The following is a 25,284-nucleotide window of genomic DNA, read 5'->3' on the forward strand; positions in this document are numbered from 1 at the left end:
CTTAGAAAATTTCTGCCTTTTTCGGTACTTAGAAAATATCAGACGTTTTCGGTACTTGGAAATATTCTGACGATTTCGGTACTTAGAAAAATTCTGTTGATTTCGGTACTTAGAAAAATTCTGTCGATTTCAGTACTTAAAAAAATTCTGTTGATTTCGGTACTTGTAAAATTTCTACCTTTTTCGGTACTTTGAAAAGACTCAGAAGTTTTCAGTACTTAGAAAATTTCTGACGTTTTAGGTAATTAGAAAAATTCTGCCGATTTCGGTACTTAGAAAAATTCTGTTGATTTCGGTACTTAGAAAAATTCTGACGATTTCGGTACTTAGAAAAATTCTGTTGATTTTGGTACTTAGAAAAATTCTGTCGATTTCGGTACTTAGAAAAACCCTGACAATTTCGGTACTTTGAAAAGACTCAGAAGTTTTCAATACTAAGAAAATTTCTGACGTTTTCGGTATTTCGAAAAATTCTGCCGATTTCGGTACTTAGAAAAATTCTTACGATTTCGGAACTTAGAAAACATTCCGACGATTTCGGTACTTAGAAAAATTCCGACGATTTCGGTACTTAGAAAATTCTGATGATTTCGGTACTTAGAAAAATTCTGACGATTTCGGTACTTAGAAAAATTCTGATGATTTCGGCACTTAGAAAAACTCTGACAATTTCGGTACGTAGAAAAATTCTGTTGATTTCGGTACTTGGAAAATTTCTGCCTTTTTCGGTACTTTGAAAAGACTCAGAAGTTTTCAGTACTTAGAAAATTTCTGTCGTTTTCGGTACTTAGAAAAATTCTGATGATTTCGGTACTTAGAAAAATTCTGACAATTTCGGTACTTAGAAAAATTCCGACGATTTCGGTACTTAGAAAATTCTAACGATTTCGGTACTTAGAAAAATTCTGCCGATTTCGGTACTTTGAAAAGACTCAGAAGTTTTCAGTACTTAGAAAATTTCTGACGTTTTCGGTACTTAGAAAAATTCTGCCGATTTCGGTACTTAGAAAATTTCTGACGTTTTCGGTACTTAGAAAAATTCTGACGTTTTCGGTACTTAGAAAAATTCTGATGATTTCGGTATTTAGAAAAATTCTGACGATTTCGGTACTTAGAAAAATTCCGACGATTTTGGTACTTGGATAATTTCTACCTTTCTCGGTACTTTGAAAAGACTCAGAAGTGTTCAGTACTTAGAAAATTTCTGAAGTTTTCGGTACTTAGAAAACATTCCGACGATTTCGGTACTTAGAAAAATTCCGACGATTTCGGTGCTTAGAAAATTTCTGACGTTTTCGGTACTTAGAAAAATTCTGTCGATTTTGGTACTTAGAATACATTCAGAAGTTTTCGGTACTTAGAAAATTTCTGACGTTTTCGGTACTTAGAAAAATTCTGTCGATTTTGGTACTTAGAAAAATTCTGTTGATTTCGGTACTTAGAAAAATTCTGTCGATTTCGGTACTTAGAAAAATTCTGATGATTTCGGAACTTAGAAAAATTTTGTCGATTTCGGTACTTAGAAAAATTCTGTTGATTTCGGTACTTGGAAAATTTCTGCCATTTTCGGTACTTTGAAAAGACTCAGAAGTTTTCATTGCTTAGAAAATTTCTGTCGTTTTCGGTACTTAGAAAAATTCTGACCTTTTCGGTACTTAGAAAAATTCTGCCGATTTCAGTACTTAGAAAATTCTGACCTTTTCGGTACTTGGAAAAATTTCTGACCCTTTCGGTATTTTGAAAATTTCTGACCTTTTCGGTACTTAGAAAATTTCTGACCTTTTCGGTACTTTGAAAATACTCAGAAGTTTTCGGTACTTAGAAAATTTCTGACGATTTCGGTACTTAGAAAAATTCTTTTGATTTCGGTACTTAGAAAATTCTGACGTTTTCGGTACTATGAAAAATTCTGATGATTTCGGTACTTAGAATACATTCTGAAGTTTTCGATGCTTGGAAAAATTCTGACCTTTTCGAAACTTAGAAAAATTCGGACGATTTCGGTACTTAGAAAATTCTGACCTTTTCGGTACTTAGAAAAATTTTGTCGATTTCGGTACTTAGAAAAATTTTGTCGATTTCGGTACTTAGAAAAATTCTTACGATTTCGGTACTTAGAAAAATTCAGTTGATTTCGGAACTTAGAAAAATTCTGACGATTTCGGTAGTTAGAAAAATTCTGCCAATTTCGGTACTTAGAAAAATTCTGTAGATTTCGGTACTTAGAAAAATTCTGACGATTTCGGTAGTTAGAAAAATTCTGCCAATTTCGGTACTTAGAAAAATTCTGTAGATTTCGGTACTTAGAAAAATTCTGTTGATTTCGGTACGTAGAAAAATTCTGTTGATTTCGGTATTTAGAAAATTCTGACGATTTCGGTACTTAGTAAAATTCTGACGATTTCGGTACTTAGAAAACTCTCAGAAGTTTTCGGTACTTAGAAAATTTCTGACATTTTCGGTACTTAGAAAAATTCTTTTGATTTCGGTACTTTGAAAATTCAGACGTTTTCGGTACGTAGAAAAATTCTGTTGATTTCGGTACTTAGAAAATTTCTGCCTTTTTCGGTACTTTGAAAAGACTCAGAAGTTTTCAGTACTTAGAAAATTTCTGACGTTTTCGGAACTTAGAAAAATTCTGCCGATTTCGGTACTTAGAAAATTCTGACGTTTTCGGTACTATGAAACATTCTGATGATTTCGGAACTTAGAAAACATTCAGAAGTTTTCGGTACTTGGAAAAATTCTGACCTTTTCGGTACTTAGAAAAATTCTGCCGATTTCGGTACTTAGAAAATTCTGACCTTTTCGGTACTTGGAAAAATTTCTGACCTTTTCGGTACTAGAGAGGTTTGTGGTGTTGTGAAGAGAGGTTTGTGGTGTTGTGTAGAGAGGTATGCGCTGGTGATGTAGTGGAAGTTGGGAGAGAGTATAGTCTCCTGATTGTGGTATGGAAATTCGGAGAGCTAGGAGTTTTTTAAAACGTCGATTTTTTAAAATAAAACTTTTTTCTTTTTAATTTTACGACATTTATCAAATTAAATTTGATGAGTATAGGGCAGAACGCAAAATGTCATATTATTAAAATAAAACCTTTTTTTTTCTCCACATTTTACATCAAAAAATTTCATGAGTAATTTCGTATAAACAACCATAATATTAAAATAATTAATTTTTTTTGTATAATTATTATTATTACAGTTTTAAAAAAATTGTGTTATTTAGGGCTCCTGTAACCGGTACTACTGAGCTCAGGGAGTTTTCGGAAAACCGTTCCAAAATTTTAAACACAGGTCACTTAGTATTTTGTATTTTTGGAGTATTTAATCGAAAATGTGTCCCCTCTCACAACGCTACGCCTATCATCTCATTACAGAGAGATTCCCTAATCAAGCTGAAAAACAAATAGCAAAAATTAGAGAAAGATAACGCAAGCAACAAGATTTTAACTTAAACTTTCTCAACACTGATTGAATAATGATAATTTAAAAGGGGGGGATTGAATCTTTCAACAGAAACGAACAGATTCATGACTTTATGAAAACAACATATTCATCATTATCGATCAATAGAAGAAAATTATTTAATGTAATCGTTTAGTAATAATTAATATACTTTTAGTAAAGAAGTATAATTTTGAATTATATCAATAAAGTAATATATTATTATATATTTATATATCTTTAACAAACTTTTTCTCTGAACTATATGTTGCTTTTAATATAATGTCCCTTGGCATAAATTATTAGACGCTCTGTAGGATTCTATGTAAAATCTACTGGAAGGATGTTCCTTAAGAAATATATTCGTGGAAGCAACGTGTTAACCGTGGTGTGGTTGTTGGAGCCAAGGGTAAAGAAGTTAGAACACCCGGTGGTCAGGGGTTCGGTCCTGTTCACCGGTTAATTTTAAATTTTTTTTCTAATTATTTTATTTTATTTTTTTAAATTTATTTTTCGACATTTCAACATGTATAAAGTCTTCTATACATAAAAAAAAACTATTCTTCTTTTGGGAAAGAGTGAATAATAGCTAAAAAACGGAAAATTTTCGACTCCGGAGCTACGCACGCCACTCACCGAGTAACTCCCTTTAATATTAACTTATAAATTTCAAACTTGGCCAGAAATTAGAGTCTTATATACCAAACAATCGTAACGAAGGGACCTTTTATAGACTAATTAGGGGCATGTAATGAGTCAAAATAGATTTTGTTAATTAACCGGAATAAAGTTCATAAAGCTATATATTCGAGGAAGCAACGTGTACGCCGTGGTAAGGTTGTTAGCGCCACGGGAAAAGAAGTTTGCAGAGCCGGTGATCAGGGGTTCAGAACTGGTCACTGGTTAATTTTTAATTTTTTTTCTATTTATTTTATTTTATTTTTTCAAAAATTATTTTTCGACATTTCAACATGAATAAAGTCATCGATACATAAAAAAAACTATTCTTCTTTTGGGAAAGAGCGAATAATAGCTAAAAAACGGAAAATTTTCGACTCCGGAGCTACGCACGCCACTCACCGAGTAACTCCCTTTAATATTAACTTATAAATTTCAAACTTGGCCAGAAATTAGAGTCTTATATACCAAACAATAGTAACGAAGGGACCTTTTATAGACTAATTAGGGGCATGTAATGAGTCAGAATAGATTTTGTTAATTAACCGGAATAAAGTTCATAAAGCTATATATTCGAGGAAGCAACGTGTACGCCGTGGTAAGGTAGTTAGCGCCACGGGTAGAGAAGTTTGCAGAGCCGGTGATCAGGGGTTCAGAACTGGTCACTGGTTAATTTTTAATTTTTTTTCTATTTATTTTATTTTATTTTTTCAAAAATTATTTTTCGACATTTCAACATGAATAAAGTCATCGATACATAAAAAAAACTATTCTTCTTTTGGGAAAGAGCGAATAATAGCTAAAAAACGGAAAATTTTCGACTCCGGAGCTACGCACGCCACTCACCGAGTAACTCCCTTTAATATTAACTTATAAATTTCAAACTTGGCCAGAAATTAGAGTCTTATATACCAAACAATCGTAACGAAGGGACCTTTTATAGACTAATTAGGGGCATGTAATGAGTCAAAATAGATTTTGTTAATTAACCGGAATAAAGTTCATAAAGCTATATATTCGAGGAAGCGACGTGTACGCCGTGGTAAGGTTGTTAGCGCCACGGGAAAAGAAGTTTGCAGAGCCGGTGATCAGGGGTTCAGAACTGGTCACTGGTTAATTTTTAATTTTTTTTCTATTTATTTTATTTTATTTTTTCAAAAATTATTTTTCGACATTTCAACATGAATAAAGTCATCGATACATAAAAAAAACTATTCTTCTTTTGGGAAAGAGCGAATAATTGCTAAAAAACGGAAAATTTTCGACTCCGGAGCTACGCACGCCACTCACCGAGTAACTCCCTTTAATATTAACATATAAATTTCCTACTCGGCCAGAAATGAGAGTTTTATATACGAAACAATCGTACCTGAAGGAATTTTTAAACACTAATTAGGAAGCACATAATGAGCTAAAATAGATTTTGTTAATTAACCGAAATAAAGTTCTTTAAGCTGTATATTCGTAGAAGCAACGTGTACACCGTAGTATGGTTGTTAGAGCCACGGGTAGAGAAGTTTGTAGAGCCGGGGAGCAGGGGTACGGTGCTGGTCTCGGATTAATTTTTAATTTTTTTTAATATTTATTTAATTTTATTTTTTTAAATGTATTTTTCGACATTTCAACATGAATAAAGTCCTCTATAATCATAAGAATGTAGTTTTATATGTGAAACAATCGTTCCAAAGGGAATTTTTATACACTAATTAGGGGGCACATAATGAACCAAAATAGATATTGTTAATTACACGGAAGGAAGCATTTTAGGCAATATATTCGTGAAAGCAACTATAAAAATCCAAATAAAATCCAAATATTTTTATGTTTAAACAGTTTGAAAATAGTGCTAAGTCTTACAATTTTCAAAGTTTAAAGAACTTCAGAATTTTTTAAAGTTCAATCATCTTGAAAACAATTCTAAGTGCCAAAACTTTAAAATATTTCTGAGTACGAAAATCTTCAGAAATTTTTTAAGTCAATACAGTTTTAAAATATTACTAAGTCTGAAATACCTCCAAATATTTTTAAGTGTAAAAATCTTCGTAATTTTTATAAGTCAAAACGGTTTGAAAATATTACTAAGAGCAGAAAACATCATATTGTTCATAAAAACAGAAGTGATGTATTAAAGTGTTAAAACTGTCGGCGCTACGGCAGAGCAGTTGGTTAAGGCGTAGCACACACTGCCGTTTGAAGAGCTCGAGGTTAGGGAGTTCGAATCTGGTGCGTGTACGCAGAAAGTGTCGTGACGGAAAGTCCACTTGTTGGTGGTGTTGTGTAGAGAAGTATGTGTGGTTGTGTAGAGAGGTTTGTGGTGTTGTGTAGAGAGGTTTGTGTGGTTGTGTAGAGAGGTTTGTGGTGTTGTGTAGAGAGGTTTGTGGTGTTGTGTAGAGAGGTATGCGCTGGTGGTGTAGTGGAAGTTGGGAGAGAGTATAGTCTCCTGGTTGTGGTATGGAAATTCAGAGAGCTGGGAGTTTTGTAAAACGTCGATTTTTTAAAATAATAATTTTTTCTCTTTAATCTTACGACATTTATCAAATTAAATTTAATGAGTATAGGGCAAAACGCAAAACGTCATATTGTTAAAATAAAACCTTTTTTTTTCTTGTAATTTTTCTACATTTTGCATCAAGAAATTTCATGAGTTACTTCGTATAAACAACCATAATATTAAAATAATTAATTTTTTGTATAATTATTATTATTACAGTTTTAAAAAAATTCTGTCATTCAGGGCTCCTGTAACCGGTACTACTGAGCTCAGGGAGTTTTTGGAAAACCTTTTAAGTTCCAAAATTTCAAACACAGCTCACTTAGTATTTTGTATTTTTGGAGAATTTAATCGAAAACGTGTCCCCTCTTACAACGCTACGCCTATCATCTCATTACAGAGAGATTCCCTGATCAAGCTGAAAAGCAAATAACAAACACTAGACAAAGTTAACGCTAGGAACAGGATTTTAACTTCAACTTTCTCAACACTGATTGAATAATGTTAATTTAAAGGGGATTGAATCTTTCAACAGAAACGAACTGATTCATGACTTTATGAAAACTACAAATTCATCATTATCGATCAATAGAAGAAAATTATTTAAAGTAATCGTTCAGTAAAAATTAATATACTTTTAGTAAAGAAGTATACTTTTCAATTATATCAATAAAGTAATATATAGCTTATTAAAAAACAATTACAGTACGTCTCATAATTGGGTCTAATTATTATAATATAACACCTGATATAATTCTATATTTATATAATATATCGTCTCATTTATCCATTCTTGTATAGCATCTCATTTAACCCATTGATAGACTAACGTAAACAAGCAGTCCTATAAAAACAATAAAGCTGTATCATCTGATAATTAAGATTTTACTCTTATAGTTAGTCTAATAATTTGAGCTGTTCTTTAATGTACCAATGATCGAATACGACCTTGAAAATTGCCGAACGAAAGGAATGTTTTTCTCGACGTCAAAACAACAATATGGGTGATTGATTTCTAAAAAGAATACAAGTAACCTTCTACGTTAATTTATGAAGGATAAAACATGTCCCGTGATACCTTGTCCCATGACTTCGTATAATCTCTTCCGACACAGTTTTCCGATTCAACGAGCTTATTTAGAATTCAAATTGTGTATTTTAAAAATTAAATTCTTTTTCTAATCATCGCGCTGTTACATACACCAGCGTCTCGCATAATTTCTTGTAAAGTGCGCACTTGAAGAAAAGAAAAATTTTAACATCTTTTCTAAACCATGTGATTTTGAATAATTATTATCAAAAATTTGATCAAAATTAGTAAAGGTGTTCTTGAAAAATAAAAATGTAAAAGTGAAACTGTTGTTATAATTTTTTTTTTTTTTTTTGAATTTTTGAAATTTCTATTTGACCGATATCGTACAAAATTAGGAATTTCTTATTTAAGTTTACGTAGATTAAAAAATACTATTATTGTTTAAGTTAAAAAAAAAATTAAAAACTATAAAATTAAACTATTAAAAATAATATATAATGTAAAAAAGTATTTGGCATGAAATTATTTAAAAGTAAACTTGTTTAATATATTTACCTATTTTTTTGTAAAACAATTTAATTTTTCGTTTAACTTGTTTATTAATTCACTTTTGAAAAAGAGAGGATCGATAGTTATTTTAGTACGATAACCTCTTTTAACATTTTTAATCATACATTCAGTGAATTTGTTTTGCTAAAGTAATCGGAAGAATTTTATCTGAAAATGTTATTGCAAAAACACTTTTTTTTTTTAAAGTGGCATAAGCTTTTCTCAAATGACTGTAAATAATTCGTTAAGCAACACTATCCGAAAATAAGTAACAACTTTAAAATACATTCCGAATCAGATTTCGGAGTAATTTAAACTTGGTTTTGTTCAGTTATAGTTTTCCTACTGCTCGGTTTATGTATTCAAATAAAATTAATTGTATAGTCAAAGCAGAGTACAAATAATTAAAATTTTTATTCCCATATAAAACTAAAATTAAAGAATTAAATTTAATTAATGAATTATGTTAAATTAAGGAATTATATTAAATTAATGAATTATATTTAATTAACGAATTAATATTTGAAAAAACTGTATTAACCTCAAGCACCTTCCATTACAAATTTAAATAAGGCTTATAAAAATAAAAAAAAAGGTTGTTGCCTAATTTTTTTTTTACCCTCTTTATTTGTGATATTCACCTGAATGAGTATTGAAAGCGATCCAGTTTGGACTGTAGGTTAGAACTTCTAAATTCTTGATTAAAACAATAAAGACAAAACTACCGTTCAAGTGACCGTTCTCAATGATCAAAACTACCGTTCAATTGTGAATAAAACTATCGTTTCATTCACAACTCAAGAAGTATTTATGGGATCTCTCTGGTCCCATATCTAAATTAAACTCTCTAGCTTAATGCATAACAAAATAAAAAGTGAAAAAAAAAAAGAATTCTGAAAAAAATCATCAAACACCACCGGTCGCCATAGCAACGCGTACAATGATAACGTACGAGCACTGTTTACTATTACTGGGGATCAAAGTTGAAAAGTGTGATGACGCCATCAAACCCAAAATAAGGCCCATTTTGCCAATGGGTAAAAAAAGAAAGATTTTTACCATGTTGCCACTACACTTACAACAAAAGCAGCAATAGGATGAGTTCACTGCCTACCATAGCGTGGATTACTGTTAATAAAATTATTTATTCGCGTATTTACTTGCTTACATTAAAAATCCGTTACAGTAAAGACAATGATTTTATAAATAATACACAGTGTGCTTATCACTCAACTAATATAATACAAGTAATAGAATATTTATGACCTTATGAAAAATCTTTTTTTGCACCAATTATTATTGCCTTTTAAAGCTTAATCATATTATAGTTGTAAAAACATCAAACCCAAATGACTAAAATGTGTCAATATTTTAAAATCCATCCAAACACTAACCGTTTTGAAAAATGAAGAATGAAAAAATTCCACTTTCACCAATAATGTCTCGCAGTGGTGTAGTTTTAATGCATATATATATATATATATATATATATATATATATATATATATATATATATATATATATATATATATATATATATATATATATATATATATATATATATATATATATATATGCGCATCTAAAGAGAGAGAGACTCATCGTTCTCTGATTCAGGTCAAAATTACGATCTGTGGATGAATGAATAGATGTATGAATGAATGATTCCGCTCAATAAACGGGTGTGACGTATGGGAGGTCGACTTCTTAGCCATAAATGGCACCACTAGAAAACAAGAACAGTCCCTCTGCCTTACTGACCGACAACAACAAATGCTTAAATTACAAAAAATGAATAATAATCTTCTTCCTACTTACCGTACAATAGTTCTGAGGGGGTTTTGTCCCCCAAAACTACGCCACTGGCTTCTCATATGAAAGGCAAAGTGTGCAAAGCAACAAAAGGACCAACAGTAATAACTTTTGATCTAATAATAAGATTTTCTCCTTCTAGGACTGATTCAAAGTTTTAACCTCAAATAAGCAAATTTATAAAAGATGACGATATTTTAAATTACGAAATGGAACTGGAACTACATTAATTTTTTGGGGCACCTACACAATTGTGTTTATCCCCAGTAGAAAAGTTGTTGTGCCTGATGAGATAAGATTTCTTCAGGTGGAAAAATTTTACATGAAGTGATGAAAATAAATCTGAGTAGACTTAGGGAGAACTTGAAGAAAGATCTAAAAGCTGATAAAAAAAAAAAAAAAAAAGAGGGGGGGGGGGATTAGTTCCGAGATCCTATCGCCCTGTTGGCCTGCGGAAAGTCATGGAGATATCTCTAGAATTCATATTGCCCTGGAGGTCAATTTTCCTAAGCATCCGAAAAGGGTTTACACATTTTTTTTAGGCTCACCCGTTTATTGAAACAAAAAAGGGAGTATATTACAAGGGGGGGAACAATTGATGATGATAATATGAGTATGTACAATGCAAATGAATGGGGTCACTTTTTTACAGGGGGATCATAACTGCAATGATGTTAACAATATATATAAGTATTAAGTGGGTTATTTATTTACAAGGGGAACAAATTGGATTTTGATATTTACAAAATTGTATAATATTTTTACGTTGAGAAGACAATAATAGGATAATCAACTAACAAGAGTTGAAAATATTTTAAATTGCGGCTGATTTTTATCATAAAAAAACAAGAAGCTTTGAAAGTTTGTAAATAAAAACTTCATTGGAATGTGTATACTTCTTCGTTTCTACAGAAATTTTTTGCCATCTCGTGGCGTCATCTATCTTCTAAAAGTGACACTATTCGGGCAACCGTAAGGTGCTTCCATCTGGTGACTTTTCTGAACTTTCAGCTTGGAAATCCGAGAATTGGATTTATAAATCTACTCATAGGAGAAGAAGAAAAGAAAGTTTTATAAAAAGTGAAAAATGATGAAATAATTTAGTTGGAAGGGTTTATTTTGAGTACAGTTCTAGGTCTATATTTATTGGATTGATGGTAGTAATCATAGATTGGGAGATTTTGGATTTCAACGTTATTAATAAGGGGCAAATTATTGAAAAATTTTGTGGCTAGTTTATGGAAGTAGTTATTAATGCTTTTGATTTTTAGGTCTTGACTGATTTTTTCATTTCTGTAGTACCACGGTGCATTCGCGATCAGTGGCGTAGCGAGCTTAACTCGCGCCCGGGGCACAATACCCTTTTAGCGCCCCCCCATTCGAAAACCATATGTTCGATATTATATGTAAAATATACTCGCAAATTAATAAATAAATAAAGTAAAATAAATAAAGTAAAATAAATAAAGTCATACACTCAAGCTAGGCTTTAAATTTGAGACAAAAAGTGTAGTTGAGAGAACAAGACTAGATTTTGAAATGTATATGATCATCTAGAATTAGTTCAAAAGATACCTATTATTTATTTTACATATTTATAAAGAAATATTTTAAAAACACGCAGTTTTAAAACAATGAAAAAGTAAATATTTATTATCTCTAAGGAGATACATATATTTAATAATCATATAATTGTAATACATAATAAAACTAATTACTATGTCTAAATTTTCCGCGCTTTTGATGAAGCAAATGTATCAATAATATCATCAAATTTGATCATTTAAAATTTTTCTCTTTCCACACTTAAAAATGCTAGGTCACTTAGGCGATCTGTCAAAATTAATTTTAATTTGCTGAATGAACGTTCGCCGCTAGCAATTGATACTGAGATAGTCAGGAGTATTTGAAATGACGCTCTCAGATTTGGAAAAACATCTTCTCCATTCGAGATTGATTATAAAAGTAAGAAATTCTAATGGAGTTTTAAGTTTAATTTCTTTTCTACTGCGGAGTAACATTTTTCTGTCACATATTTTGATAAAAAGTTCTATTACATTGAAATCTGTATTATAAAATTCACCCAGATTTTTTCAATGCTTTTTCAAGAGGCCGGGATAGCCTGGTCGGTAGGGCGCTGGGCCCATATCCAAGAGGTCGTGGGTTCGATACTCGCCGGCCGAAGACTCCCCGGGTAGTAAATGGTGACTGATGCACGTTAAATCTGTCGAGTCTCAAAGTCCTCCATGTTCCCACAACAAATCAATACCTCTGGGGGTACTGATCCAGGAGTTTCCTTGTCTTCTGGATTGGTTCAAAATTTTAAGGCTACGGAGTTGAACGTAAGTAGTCGTAAACCCATGAAATTGGGTCGGCTGTTCAACGACGGTTATAAAATAAAATAAAATGTTTTTTCAAGGTCGTTATCAACGTTATCCGTGTTTAATAATTTTCAACGTCTAGTAGAAATCCAAATTTGAAATTAAGGTCACTTAATCGTGTACACATTTCTTGTTGGAGACGATCAAGAGTGCTTTTCATAACGTGAGAAATTTCACTTTCTGCTGAAAGACCACCATAGCTAATTCTCCAGGCACGTATTGTTGTATCCATATCCCATTTTTCACAAAGAGACTCTGCTTTTTCTATTGCCTCTTCACAGAGCTTGTCTCAAATTTCGGCTTGTTCAGTCGCTAATGATTCAAGATCATGGAACACTTCTCTAAAATTCATTCTAGGATCTTGTAATTTGAGCTGCACACGATCAATCCTTCTTAAGATTTCATACCAGAAATGAACTAAAGTTATAAAACTAAAGGTTAGTATATTTTGCAACAGAATTGTAGCTTCACTTCTGTTGTCACTTGTAGTGGTAGTGTGCTCTGCTAATTTTTCTATTAGTTCTTTCATATTCTCTAGCCAGCCCATAGATGATAACGATAACCGCTTGTATTCTGGCGCTACATCGCGTTTCAGATGTGTGACCTGCCATCACGGCAGCATTATCGTAAAATTGTGATCTGCAGTTTGTTAATGAAATTTCATCGTAATTTAATTTCTCTAAAATTGTATTTTCGATCGAGGCTGCATCTTTAGCATGTATTTCAATAAAACTCAAAAAAGATTCTCCGATGGAAACTTTTTTATTGATAAAATCAGCATCTACATACCTAGCGACTTGGGACATTTGTTCTCGATAAGAGATATCAGGAGTTGAATCGAACAAAAGTCCATAATATTTATTTCTTTTGATATGGTTTATTAGTTGATTTGGAACTGTAGATGCCAGAAGATGAATGAATTCATTTTGAATCTGTGGTGACAAATATGAGAACAACAAATTTTTTTGTTAACAATTTTTTTCATACTCTATTCACTTAATAATAGAATCGTCGAGTAGATGTAGTAAGTAATCTTATTTGATTTATTACTTACCAAGAATGCCTTGAACTTGAAAGGTAGTAACATAGTGTAATATACAATATAATTTATGCTGACATTAAACTTATATATAACATTTAATATTTAATAACATTTCATTTTTATTCTAAGCAGAGCGCGATGACAAGGACGTGAATTAAATATTGAATTATATTTAATATGAATTTAATATAATATTTAATATGAATTAAATATTAAATATTATGAATAATATTTATGAATTAACATTTATTATATTACACTGGCAATAATTTAAAATATATTTTCCAGAAATCAATTCTAATAAAAAAAAATTATCCAGCAATTTTTTTGTTTTGCGGACCATTTGGCGCCCCTTTGTGAGTAGCGCCCGGGGCATGATGCCCCCCCCCTTGCCCACCCCTCGCTACGCCACTGTTCGCGATGCTTCTTAACGTTGTATTTTGGAGGGTTTGGATTTTTTTCAGGTGGGATTTCGCAACACCACCGTAGACAGGGCATCCATAGCTAACTATGGGACGAAGGATCATTTTATAGAGTAAGAGTTTGTTTTTAAGGCTTAATTTTGATTTCCTGTTAAAGAAAGGAAATAGAACTGCTCTAATTTTTTTAAATTTTTGTGAGATATTGTTCGCATGATTTTTAAAAGTAAGCCGTTTATCAAGATCCATGCCTAGATATGTGATGTTATCCTTCCAGGGAATTTCGGTGTTTTCGATTGAAATATGAGCTGGGATGGGAAGAGTTCCTCTCGAAAAAAGGATTGCTTGGGTTTTATCAATGTTAAGTGAGAGTTTCCAATTATTGAACCATTTTTTAATTTGAATGAGATATTCGTTTAGGATGTTGATGATATTGGTTTTGCAATGGCCTTGTGCTAGGATAGCTGTGTCATCTGCAAACAGAGCTAGTATTGCTTTATCATTCTTGGGGATATCGTTGATGAAAATTAGAAAAAGGGCGGGGCCAAGTTTACTGCCTTGCGGCACACCACTGCTGATATTATGAGTTGCAGATGAGGAGTTGTTAATTTTTACGAAAAATTTTCTATTTGTTAAGTAGGATCTGATGAGTTTTATAAGGGGTACGGGGAAATTTAATTTGAATAATTTATGGATAAGACCATCAATCCATACTTTGTCAAATGCCTTTTGCAGGTCAAGAAAAGTTGCCCCGGTATGTTTTTTGTACGAAAAGCCATCATGAATGAATTCGGTAATTCTGAGAAGTTGGTGGACAGTGGAAAGTTTAGGTTGAAAACCAAATTGTTGGGGGGTAATTACGTTTTGAGTATCGCAGTGGTATCTTATTTTGTTTAGAATAGCTTCTTCGGTAATTTTGCTAAGGGAAGATAGAAGACTTATTGGTCTGTAATTTACGGCTCTGGAGTGGTCTTGGCCAGGTTTGGGGAGGGGTCTTATTTCGGCTATCTTCCAACAATCGGGAAAGTAGCAGAGTTTAAAGATTTCATTAATAATGTGGGTGAGATAGAAGATAAATTTAATAGGTAAATTTTTAAGCATTTTATTATTGATGGAATCTTTGCCTGGGGATTTTTTATTTTTAAGTTTTTTAATTGCAGTTATAATATCGTTCGGCAAGATATTATCTGGTGGGTGGTAGGACTGGGCTATAAATCGATATATCGCGACATATCGATTTAACGCCTATATCGGCAAACCGATACAGCAACTTTCATTCCAAGCGATGCATCAGAAATCTGATTTAAGCAGTCGAGTGAAGAAGACGATATAACGATATAGCGATACACGCAAGGACTTTCTCTTACGTTCCGATGCCAACTCGCGCTGTGGAAGACGATATTGTTTCGTTATGTTGAGACGGCCTTGACTGATGGTAGAATCAGAATCACTTTTGAGACCTTATATCGTTATATCACATGTTCGTTTTCGCACCTTCGCGATTTGAAATCGTTTCTTGTAGATTATTTTCAATGGGATTAACTTCGTGATCGCCGTCGTAACCTTGTTCTGAACGCAATCTATTATTGAAAAGAATTTATAAAGAAAAGTTTCTTCATTAATTAGGTAAGTTTTTTATTTATTTTCTGACAAAACTTTTTTTATATTTTTAAATGTGAAAATTATCGGAAATCTAATTTAAGGCATCGATATGGAATTAAATTACAAAGTAAATAAATTTGTTAGGTTATTTTTTTACTTTCTTTTAATTTATTAAAAACCTTTCAGATAAAACTTCTAATAATTTAATGGGCTTCTATTACTGATTTTAAATTTATAAATCTTGAGTTGTTTTTAATTTTAGAAATAAAGTTAAAACAAAACTTATTTTTTGGACATAAGTCAATAAACTTTATTTGTTCAAAAGAATTTGAAAAGTTTGCGAATTTTATTTATTTATTTTTTTTTTTATCAATTACTACTTCGTTTTATTAGAGAGTAAAATCATTATTTTTTTTTAATTTTCGTTTTATATTATTAGTTAATTAGCTAAATATATTACCGAATATCACAATTCTTTTGTTTTTATTTTTAAGAATTTAATTAAGAAACTTTGCCTTACTTTGTTTTTCGTTCATAATTCGGTCATTATTTAATTTAATTTAATTATTTATATGAAATAATAATAAAAATAGTGTTTAAGAAGCATTTTTTTCTAAAATTTATTTAGCTCTTTGTTTTATGCATACAAATAATTTTTTAACGAACTTATTTTTTAAATTTTGTTCCTATGCTGTTAGGTAAATATATTGATAAATTTCACTTTTATTTATTTTTTTATTTTTAAACTAAGAAATCTTTTGTTATTTGCGTGATCATTTTTAGAAAATATAACAAAACTTGTGTTTACTTCTTCATTAAGAATTTGAACATTACGATCGAACTTAATAATTCTGTAATTATTTACGCATAATAGTACAAGCAAATATTGATTTGCTAAAAAAAGTTTCTTTTTTAAAAAAAAAATATATATTTTTAACACTTTGTTTTAAATGTAAAATGAATTTCTTAACAAACTTTTTTTTTAATTTTTTAAATTTTCTTTCAATAATTTCAGCTAGATATCTTTATAAAATTCCCTTTTTATTTTTAAACTGAGAAATCTTTCAGAGAACGAAAATTTTAAGAAATTAATACAAATCTTATGTTTACTTTTTAGTTTAAAATTCGAACATTTTTAATTTTAAACTTCGGCTTTTAGTCAATCTAACTTTTATTTTAATTAAAATATATTTTGAAATTTTAAAATCAGCTTTTGTTTAATAACAATATTTTTTTTCATTAAGAGTGTTTTAGGGGTTAACTTAAATTAAGACTGCTTATACCTTATAAACGATAAACAAGTGCAAATATTTCATTCTGTATCTACACACATTTTTTCAATAAATATTTTAAGTAAGATTTGTACATCTTAGTCAATTTATTTAATATCTTTCTTTAACAAAACATATATATTTTCAAATTTATAAATTGATTTAAATCAATATGCGTATGAAGTCTTGATAGAAATCTGACTTTCTGTGCCTTAAAGTAAATGAAATTCAAAAATACTATATCGCGATACATCGCTATATCGCGATGCAAAACTGACGATATATCACGATATATAATTTCTAATATCGCCCAGTCCTAGTGGGTGGTCGATGGGAGAGTTATCAATGATATTAATGGAATTTTGGACGGCGGATTGGGTTTCTTGGGGGACTTTTTTATTATTACTGAGTTGGTTTTTTAGACTTTCTGCCATAAGATTAACTTTATTTTGAATGGAATAGATCACTTTATCATTTTGTTTATCGTCGATTAAGGGGGGGTAGAAGGTTTTCTTTTTTTTGAAATTATTTACTGCTCGCCAGATGGAGCCATCTTCTGGGTTCAAATTTTTGATGTAATCTTCCCATTTCTCTTGGTGAAAATTAATGATATCAGTTTTGACTCTGTGATTTAGTTCCTTAAGGAGGTTTTTTGTCTTCTGGGTGCCTCGTTCTTTGCCATTTTTTGCGAGCTCTGTTTCTATTTTTAATGATATTAAGAATGCTTTTGGGAATGAGGCAATTTTTAGCGTTTTTAATTTCTTTGGTTGAATTTTGATGGGCTTTTTTAATTGTAGCTGAAAGGTTTTCTATTGTCGCGTCAAGATCTTCTTTAGAGTGGATCGGGTTAAAGTTAATTTCGGCATTGGTTAAGATATCGGCGTAGGAATCCCAGTCTGTGAAGACTTTTGGCTTTTTATGATCAGGCGGTATTTGGAGATCTAGGTTAATGAGAACTGGGTTATGGTCAGAGGAAAGCTCATTGATTGTTCTGGACTGGACTTGGAAATTAAGTCCTCTGTGTTAGCTGTATTTAAACCGAATCTGGTTGGTGTATCTGGAAAGGAAAGGTCAAGTTTTGCTTTTTCAATAAAGTCTTGTAATTTTTTACCATTTTTGTTTGCTACTGGACAATTCCAGGCTCTGTGTTTACAATTAAAGTCTCCTGCAATAAGGATATTTCGATTAATGCTTAAAATGTTTTCAATGTCTAAAGTAAAAGCTATGTTAGCTTTGGGATTAATATAAATGGACACCAGTAGGTAGTTGTCGTTATTAATACATATTTCAATTGCCGTGGCTTCACAAATTCTAAGGGGGGGAGGAATATTTGTCGGTGGGGGGTAAGGGTTTTTATTAAGATTCCTGTGCCTCCATATTGGCCTCTACTGCAATTACTCCGGGGGGTATGAAAAAAGGCATAGTTACAAATTTTGATGGGTTCATTGGGTTTGAGTTTGGTTTCCTGAAGTAAAATAATATCGGGGCTATATTGTTGGCAAAAAATTTTTAGATCATTAATTTTGGGTCTTAATCCACCGGCATTCCAATGGCAGATGAGGATATTGTTTTTAGTGGCTTGTTGCATTATTGGTGTTTGAGTTAATTCCTTGGTTATTGTTTCGGAAGAATTGGTTCATTATGGTGAACAACTGATTTAGGGGATTTTCGGTGGTTTCAATATTGTCATTGATCGTCTTAAGATCCTGACTGAAAATTTTTTCAAGATTTTTAACAAATCTTACAAGCTCTGAAATTTGGTCAAGGGCATGTGAGCTTTGTTCTGAATTTAGATTTTTACTTTCATCTGGCCTTGATCCAGTTTCTTTGCTATTATTGCCATTGCTCGAAACGGCTCTGGCAAAGCTAAGTTCGGGAGTTGTCTTTTTTGCTAAGAAGGTTTTTGGGGTATTACGAGATTCCACATTTTTGGTACCTTTCTTATTTAGTTTTTTAGGGGCTTTTGGACATTTTGAGTAATTTGCGGTGTGTGGTCCACCGCAATTACGAAATGAGACGCTAAAACGTACTTTCTCTAAATAAACATACCTTTTTTTAAGATGGGCTCGGATTTCTGATACCTAAGACATAGAAGAACTTTTCAAGCGTGTCGAAAAATTTTGCACACCACTATAAAGTTCGTTTATCCAAAGATAATTTATGAAAAACATAACTTTTATTAAATATTTATAATTCTTTTAATATTTTATTTAATAATTGTCTAAAAAAATTTTAATTATAAAGAGTTGAATTTTTTTACAACATTTTAAAGCGTATAATTTTAATAGACAAAATATAAAACTAATCGGTTGTATAGTTCCTGAAATATCGAATTTTAACGAAGCCTTATCTTAAAAATTCAATTTCTCAAGAGCTATTCGACCTGTTTTGCTCAAACTTTATATTTTGTCATGTAAGATGGGATGCTTTAAAATTATGTAATAATATGTATACCTAACGATTGAAACAATTTTCGACTATTATTAAATAAAATAATAAAAAACAATAAATATTTACCATAAGTTATCTTTTGTATGAAATTATCTTTGCATAAAGGAATTATAGAGGTGTGTGCATAAGTTTTCGATTCACTTAAAATTTTCTCCAGATATGGCGGAACACGCAAAAAATAAAATTAATAAGGGTCCCAACTTTGGGCCGCATTCCTGACAAAACTAAGGGGACCCTATTTTACAGATTGCGGCTACCCTCTTTATTTGGGGGGGGGGCAGAAATCCAAAACCGACAGAAAAAAAGTTTGTTTATTGAGAGAAAGTACGCTTTTGTGTCGGATTTGTTACTTAAAATATTGCCTGCACTCATTAATTAGCCTATTTGAGGTCAACCCCTTAAAGTCAGGATTCAGTCCTAGAGCGTGAAAATCCGATGATTAGATCAAAAGTTATTCAAGGTGGTCCGTTCTATTTTATTTTGCGCATTGTACAGTAGTCATGATTGTCAGAAAAAAATAGAAATTTTAAATAAAATTAATGATAGCAAATTAGAAAGACTAAAATAGCTATTGTTTGCTTAAAAATATAAAGTATAAAAGTACAATATCGAAGATCATTTAAAAGAAGCATAATATTGAAGCAGCTTGGAGTATTTAATTTTATATTTTATAACCGTCGTTGAATAGTCGACCCAATTTTGGGTTTACAATTACTAATGTTCAACTCCGTAGCCTTGTAATTTTGAAAACAATCCAGAAGACAAGGAAACTCCTAGATCAATACTCCCGAGGTATGATTTGTTATGGGAACATGGAGGACTTTGTGACTCAACTGGTTTAACGTGAATCAGTCTCCATTTACTACACTGGGAGATTTTGGCCTGTGGGGACCTCTTGTGCATGGGCCCAGTGCCCTACCAACCAGTCTAAGCTTGGAGTATTGAGAAAAGAATTGAACCAAGCAGGAAAGGAATTCGAGTGGTGGAAAATGCAGAAATCGAAGAGTTCCGATGATTGAAAGAGACACGGGATCAAAACCTCATTCTTTCTGCCTCTATTCTGTGAGAAAAAGCGCGTTGATTTGCTAATGGCTTTATATGCAAGTGACTTTACATGTTATCACTTATTCAAACTTGTATTATCACTTAGATCCAAAATGACGTTTTAGCTGACGTCACACTAGCGATAGGATCTAATTACATTATCCATTAAAATTTCATAACAAGGTGGATTTTAGCTGAACATGCAAGACATTGCGTAAAGAAACATTACCTAGACATAAGATTATTTTCACCTTGAGACTAACTTTATTAAAGGATTTTTTCACGCTTTATCACAAGGAGAACCAATGTATAAATTTCCATTTAAATGCAATAATTTTGAGGTTTAACGGGAAGATTCCGAATCCAAAAAGCATAATTAAAAAAAGATAATATTCTCTACAGTAAGTAAAAATTTTGAATGAAAAAAAGACGAAAAGTAATACATTCCAGAAATAATTGAAAAATCCCAATGAAGGCTGAAATTTATTAAACACACAAAGTCAAAGTAACGGTTCGTGATCGCAATGCTCGAATACGCCGCCGTCTGGAGAGAAGACTGTTACATGTTTTGATAACTTAAAAGCCTTTTATTTAATTGAAAATCAAGACAGAAACTAACGCAATTGTTCACATGGATAAAGAGATCTGCTCTGCGCCACCTGTAGCCATTATCGATTAAACAATAACCATCATATAATTCTTCAGCAAGGATTCGTAGCGGCTGCAGCACTGCCTTAAATGCCAGCCTTTTTATAACTCCATACTTTACCAAGCCATCACCATAATGCCATTTCAGTATCGACCAATCAAATGCCTCCATTTATTAAAAAGTCAAGCAGCTAAGCAACAGCCGGTAGGTAGGTATTTTATTTACGTCACACTAAAGCTGCACAATGGGCTATTGGCGACGGTCTGGGAAGCATCCCTGAGGATGATCCGAAGACATACCATCACAATTTTGATCCTCTGCAGAGGAGATTGCACCCCTGCTTCGGTAGCCCGACGACCTGCACGCGAAGTCGAGCACTTTACGGTAGAACAGTTTAACGAGGACCAATACCGCACACCCTCGGTCCCTACGCAGACTAATCCAAGTGGTCACCCACCCGCACACTGACCGCAGCCAGTGATGCTTGACTTCGGTGATCTGCTGGGAACCGTGTCTTAATGATCAGTCCACTGCGGGACACAGCCGGCTTTAAGAAACAAATTTGAAATAACAATTAGGCCTTCCACTTTTTCAATTAATTCCACTTTTTCAAGCTAATTTCAAATTAACAATAGAATATATTAATTGTCGAAACATTAGACTTTTCTTAATTCTTAAAAAATGTTCATCCTTTACGCAAGGATCGCATAAGCAATAAAAAAAGAGGAACCATCCAATGGAGTTATTTATATCGATTTAAGAATTATTCGATATCTAAATCGTGCGAAGATATATCGTCGTATTCCTTTTAGAAGTTTCTGTTATAGAAAATTTATTTCACTCCAATATTTATTTTCTCTTCTGATAAAAAAAAAAGAGAGAGAAATAATAGACTAATGGTAGATTTAACAGGAACCGGGCCTGCAGGTCCCATTGAGCATGGATTCAGTAATTGGGTTTTTATTTTTCCTGCTGTTATAGTCATTGGATTGATGGGTAAATAAACGAATTCTCAGCGCGGTTTTTATACCACTTTTCCTGATTTTCACCTTCTACTAATTTGTGAATTTAATTTAATTAAAAACAATTTATTTTTTTAAATGTTGTCTTTTATTAATGTATTATGACTTTGTCATCAACGAAAACATATGTGTATATACCATATTTTGATATCTGACATATTAATCTGATAAATTGTTTTAGACTTCTTCTATTGCTTTTGAACATCTTGCGTTTAATTCATGAATGCCAAACATGACTGTAATAATTGAGTTTTGCTTTATAATGCAGTGTTTATCTAATTTATTAAATAAAATAAATATGTTTTATTTTATCTTCATTTAATCATAAGTATGTAGGGGAAATGTGAATGATTTCATGATTTGAATTTTAAATAGGATATAAATTTCAGCGTAAGGAAGGGCTGAATTATTTGAGATTTTGTGGAAATATTTATAACAAGATATTTAATGTATCAATTTTAAAGCTTTCTGTTTTTATTTTGTGAGAAGATTTCTCGAACAGTACCAAAGTTTTGATGGTGGCATTCTTTATACTCTAACACGTAAACTGAGAAGATAAAACTCATAACCAAGGGATATTTCCTTATTGTGATCTGTTGTGCCAACTATCGCCACCATAACAAATAGATTTCAAACTTGCAAATTTTTGTAAAAAGAAAAAAACATGTAGGCGTTTTTTGAGGGGTGGCTATAAATTATACCTTTTCATTGGGTCCCGTGATGTTTTTTCTAGTCCAACAAAATGAGAGAATATCACCCATAATATAAGAATAAAAAATTATTACATGTTCGATTAAAAAATATCTATATATATTTTTTTTTCTATTTGTAAACACAGCTCTACTTTAAATTACTAACATATATGCTTATTATTAAAAGTATCTTGCTGAAAAGTATTAGTGATAGCGTGTTTTGTTGCAAATAGCTCGAAAAAAATTCTGCCACGATGCCCACAATAGGCGCACAGAGGCCACAATACGATAATACAATTTCGTTTAACTTTGTTTTTTTAGTTTATTTCCTTCCTAACATCCATATTTCGAACATTCAATGAAGAAACACAAAGTTCGGTCATGTGACCGGCTATGTTAGAAATAGGTATATATTAAGTATTGGTATGTTTAATGTTAATTGGCAGAAAAGGCTGTCCAATTGCAGAAAAAAAAATTTGGTCGATGATAGTAATTTTTTTTGATGACCGCTGTTTATAAGTGGTGACCAATAATCTTGCCGAACTTATGTCCTGATTTTTATGATTTATATCTTTAATTTGTGAAACTTATTCAGCCTATTTGTAATTAATCTATGATAATTTTATCACTATTTTAATGTTGTGCATTAAATTACATTTTAGGTTTTTTTGGTTATAAACTATACGAAAGTCTAAAGGAACGAACCAGGAGGAAAGAAGAGAAAAGGAAAGCAAAACACCAGAAGAGAGATGCTAAGAAAAAGTGAATGATTCTTAAAAGTTTTGACTTTGAGAAGGTATTTGTAAAAAAAAATGATTCATTTGCAATATTTTTTCAAATGAAATATCATTGTTTTTGTTCTTTTCCCCTCTTAACATTCCAAAATAATGATTGATCTGGAACAAATGGACATCATCATCATCTCAATGTTTCATTATTTAATATCATTCCACTGATAAAAATGCAAATGTGATTTTAATAATGAACCCTCTTAGTATCAAAGCCAAAACTGGTGTAAGGAAGTTTGCGGCTTCTGAAAAAAGGTGTGGACAACTATCATTCATCTCTTAATGTGAAAACGCAACATAGTTTTATTTATAGTTATAAACTGTACATATTTTTCCTTAATATTATTGTAAATTTGTGGTCTATGAAATTACTTTAGTTGTACCAATACTAAAGTTAAGTGAATATTAATATTTTTTCCTTATGTTTTGAAAAATAAGACAACTGTTATTGCTGTTTTTATAAAGCTCATATAAAAAAATGGTTAAACTTGATACTATTATGTGCTTTTAATTCTATTTATGAATGAAATATGCTCTGTTTAGTTTTTTTTAATCAATTTATTATCAAATTATTTACAACTTTAACTTTTCTTTAAAGTTTTAACTAATTATTAATGCTTTTTAATTATTCTTATTTGTTTTAGATAATAGACAATTAAAAAAATTTTCATAACTTTGGAATGAATGAAACTAATTGCCAATATTTTATTGGAATATTTTTTTGAGTATGGTTTTTTAATATTTGGTTTAAAAATAAGAAAAAGTGCAACAAAATACATAGTTGCCAACTTTCCTGGATTTTGCCAGTTTCTCCTGGTATACTGGTTTAATTAAAATTCTCCTGGCTAGAAAATTCTCTAAAATTGAGTAAGTTTCTTAAAAGAATTTCTATTGAAATATAATTTTTGTGCAGATTATTGATTAATTGCTTCCTTGAATAATTAAATAAGCATTACTAATACATAATGAAGCGAACCTCATTTATAGAAATCAATTAAAAACTTTTTTTTCTTCTGAAATGTTCAGTTTTATTTTTTTTCAGAACTCTCTTTTAATTTTAAAAAAAATCTTTTAACTATATTTGGCGAATTAAATGACTTTTAATATAAGTTGCAGTGGGTATAATAGACCTCTGGTCGATGTGCCCTGCTCGTTAGAGCTGCCCAACCTCCAAGTCTAATATAAGTTGCATAATACATGAGATTTCAAGTGTGTGTAACGTTAGTCAGAACTGGAAAATATTGCAGTTTTTATATTTTAAAGACTATAAAAATTCCCTATGTGTAAAATATTTAGTACATTATGCAACAATTATCATGAAGTATGTATTATTTTGTAAAATCTGCTGGATTTTTTTTTCCTATTCATGTTGGCAGCTATGAAAATATTTTTAAATTGCTTCAAAATAATTTTTAATTTTGTTTAAAAGTTTTTGTTAAAACAATTTAAAATTCAATCTATATTTTCTAAAAATAGTCGCACTAAAAGTATCCCAATAACTTTTTCTTTATCTGGCTTAGATATGACTCGTTATTTATTATGATTACTCTAGTATCCATTTGTTTATCCTTTTGAAATTATTCTCTTTGTTTAGTTCTTAAAGAGCATTTACTTTATCTTTTTATTGTGAAATCAAATTTGGCAACCCCTATATCTTTCACATTGCAAAATATTGACACTATTAGCTTAGAATGAAAAAAGAAATCATCTTATGTATGTTGTATCTTAACCCCTTACCTGCCGAGTAAAATTTACGTGATTCACTCCCCAGTACCACCGTTTTTCGCTCAAGTGCGCTTTGTTATGCGGTGTTTTGGTGGGGGGGAATGTGTGTGTGTTGCAATTTAAAAACAATTTACTTTCACAGGAGAAGAAAAATAAAAAATACAAAACTTAAATCAAAGAATAAAAATAAAA

At 31.2% G+C, this 25,284-nt stretch overlaps 1 protein-coding gene across 1 annotated transcript; it reads left to right on the forward strand.

Annotated features, from left to right (window-relative positions):
* The first annotated feature begins 21,633 nt into the window (after positions 1 to 21,633).
* LOC147816199 (uncharacterized) lies at positions 21,634 to 25,071 on the forward strand. Its single transcript, XM_087158380.1, has 2 exons — positions 21,634 to 21,861; positions 23,242 to 25,071. The coding sequence occupies exons 1-2, from the start codon at positions 21,762 to 21,764 to the stop codon at positions 23,343 to 23,345; spliced, it is 204 nt and encodes a 67-aa protein (XP_087014506.1). The 5' UTR covers positions 21,634 to 21,761; the 3' UTR covers positions 23,346 to 25,071.
* Positions 25,072 to 25,284: the final 213 nt, after the last annotated feature.

Source organism: Parasteatoda tepidariorum, chromosome 2 (genome assembly GCF_982258835.1).
Source record: "Parasteatoda tepidariorum strain Cologne lab strain chromosome 2, Ptep-v5.0, whole genome shotgun sequence".
NCBI lineage: Eukaryota > Metazoa > Arthropoda > Arachnida > Araneae > Theridiidae > Parasteatoda > Parasteatoda tepidariorum.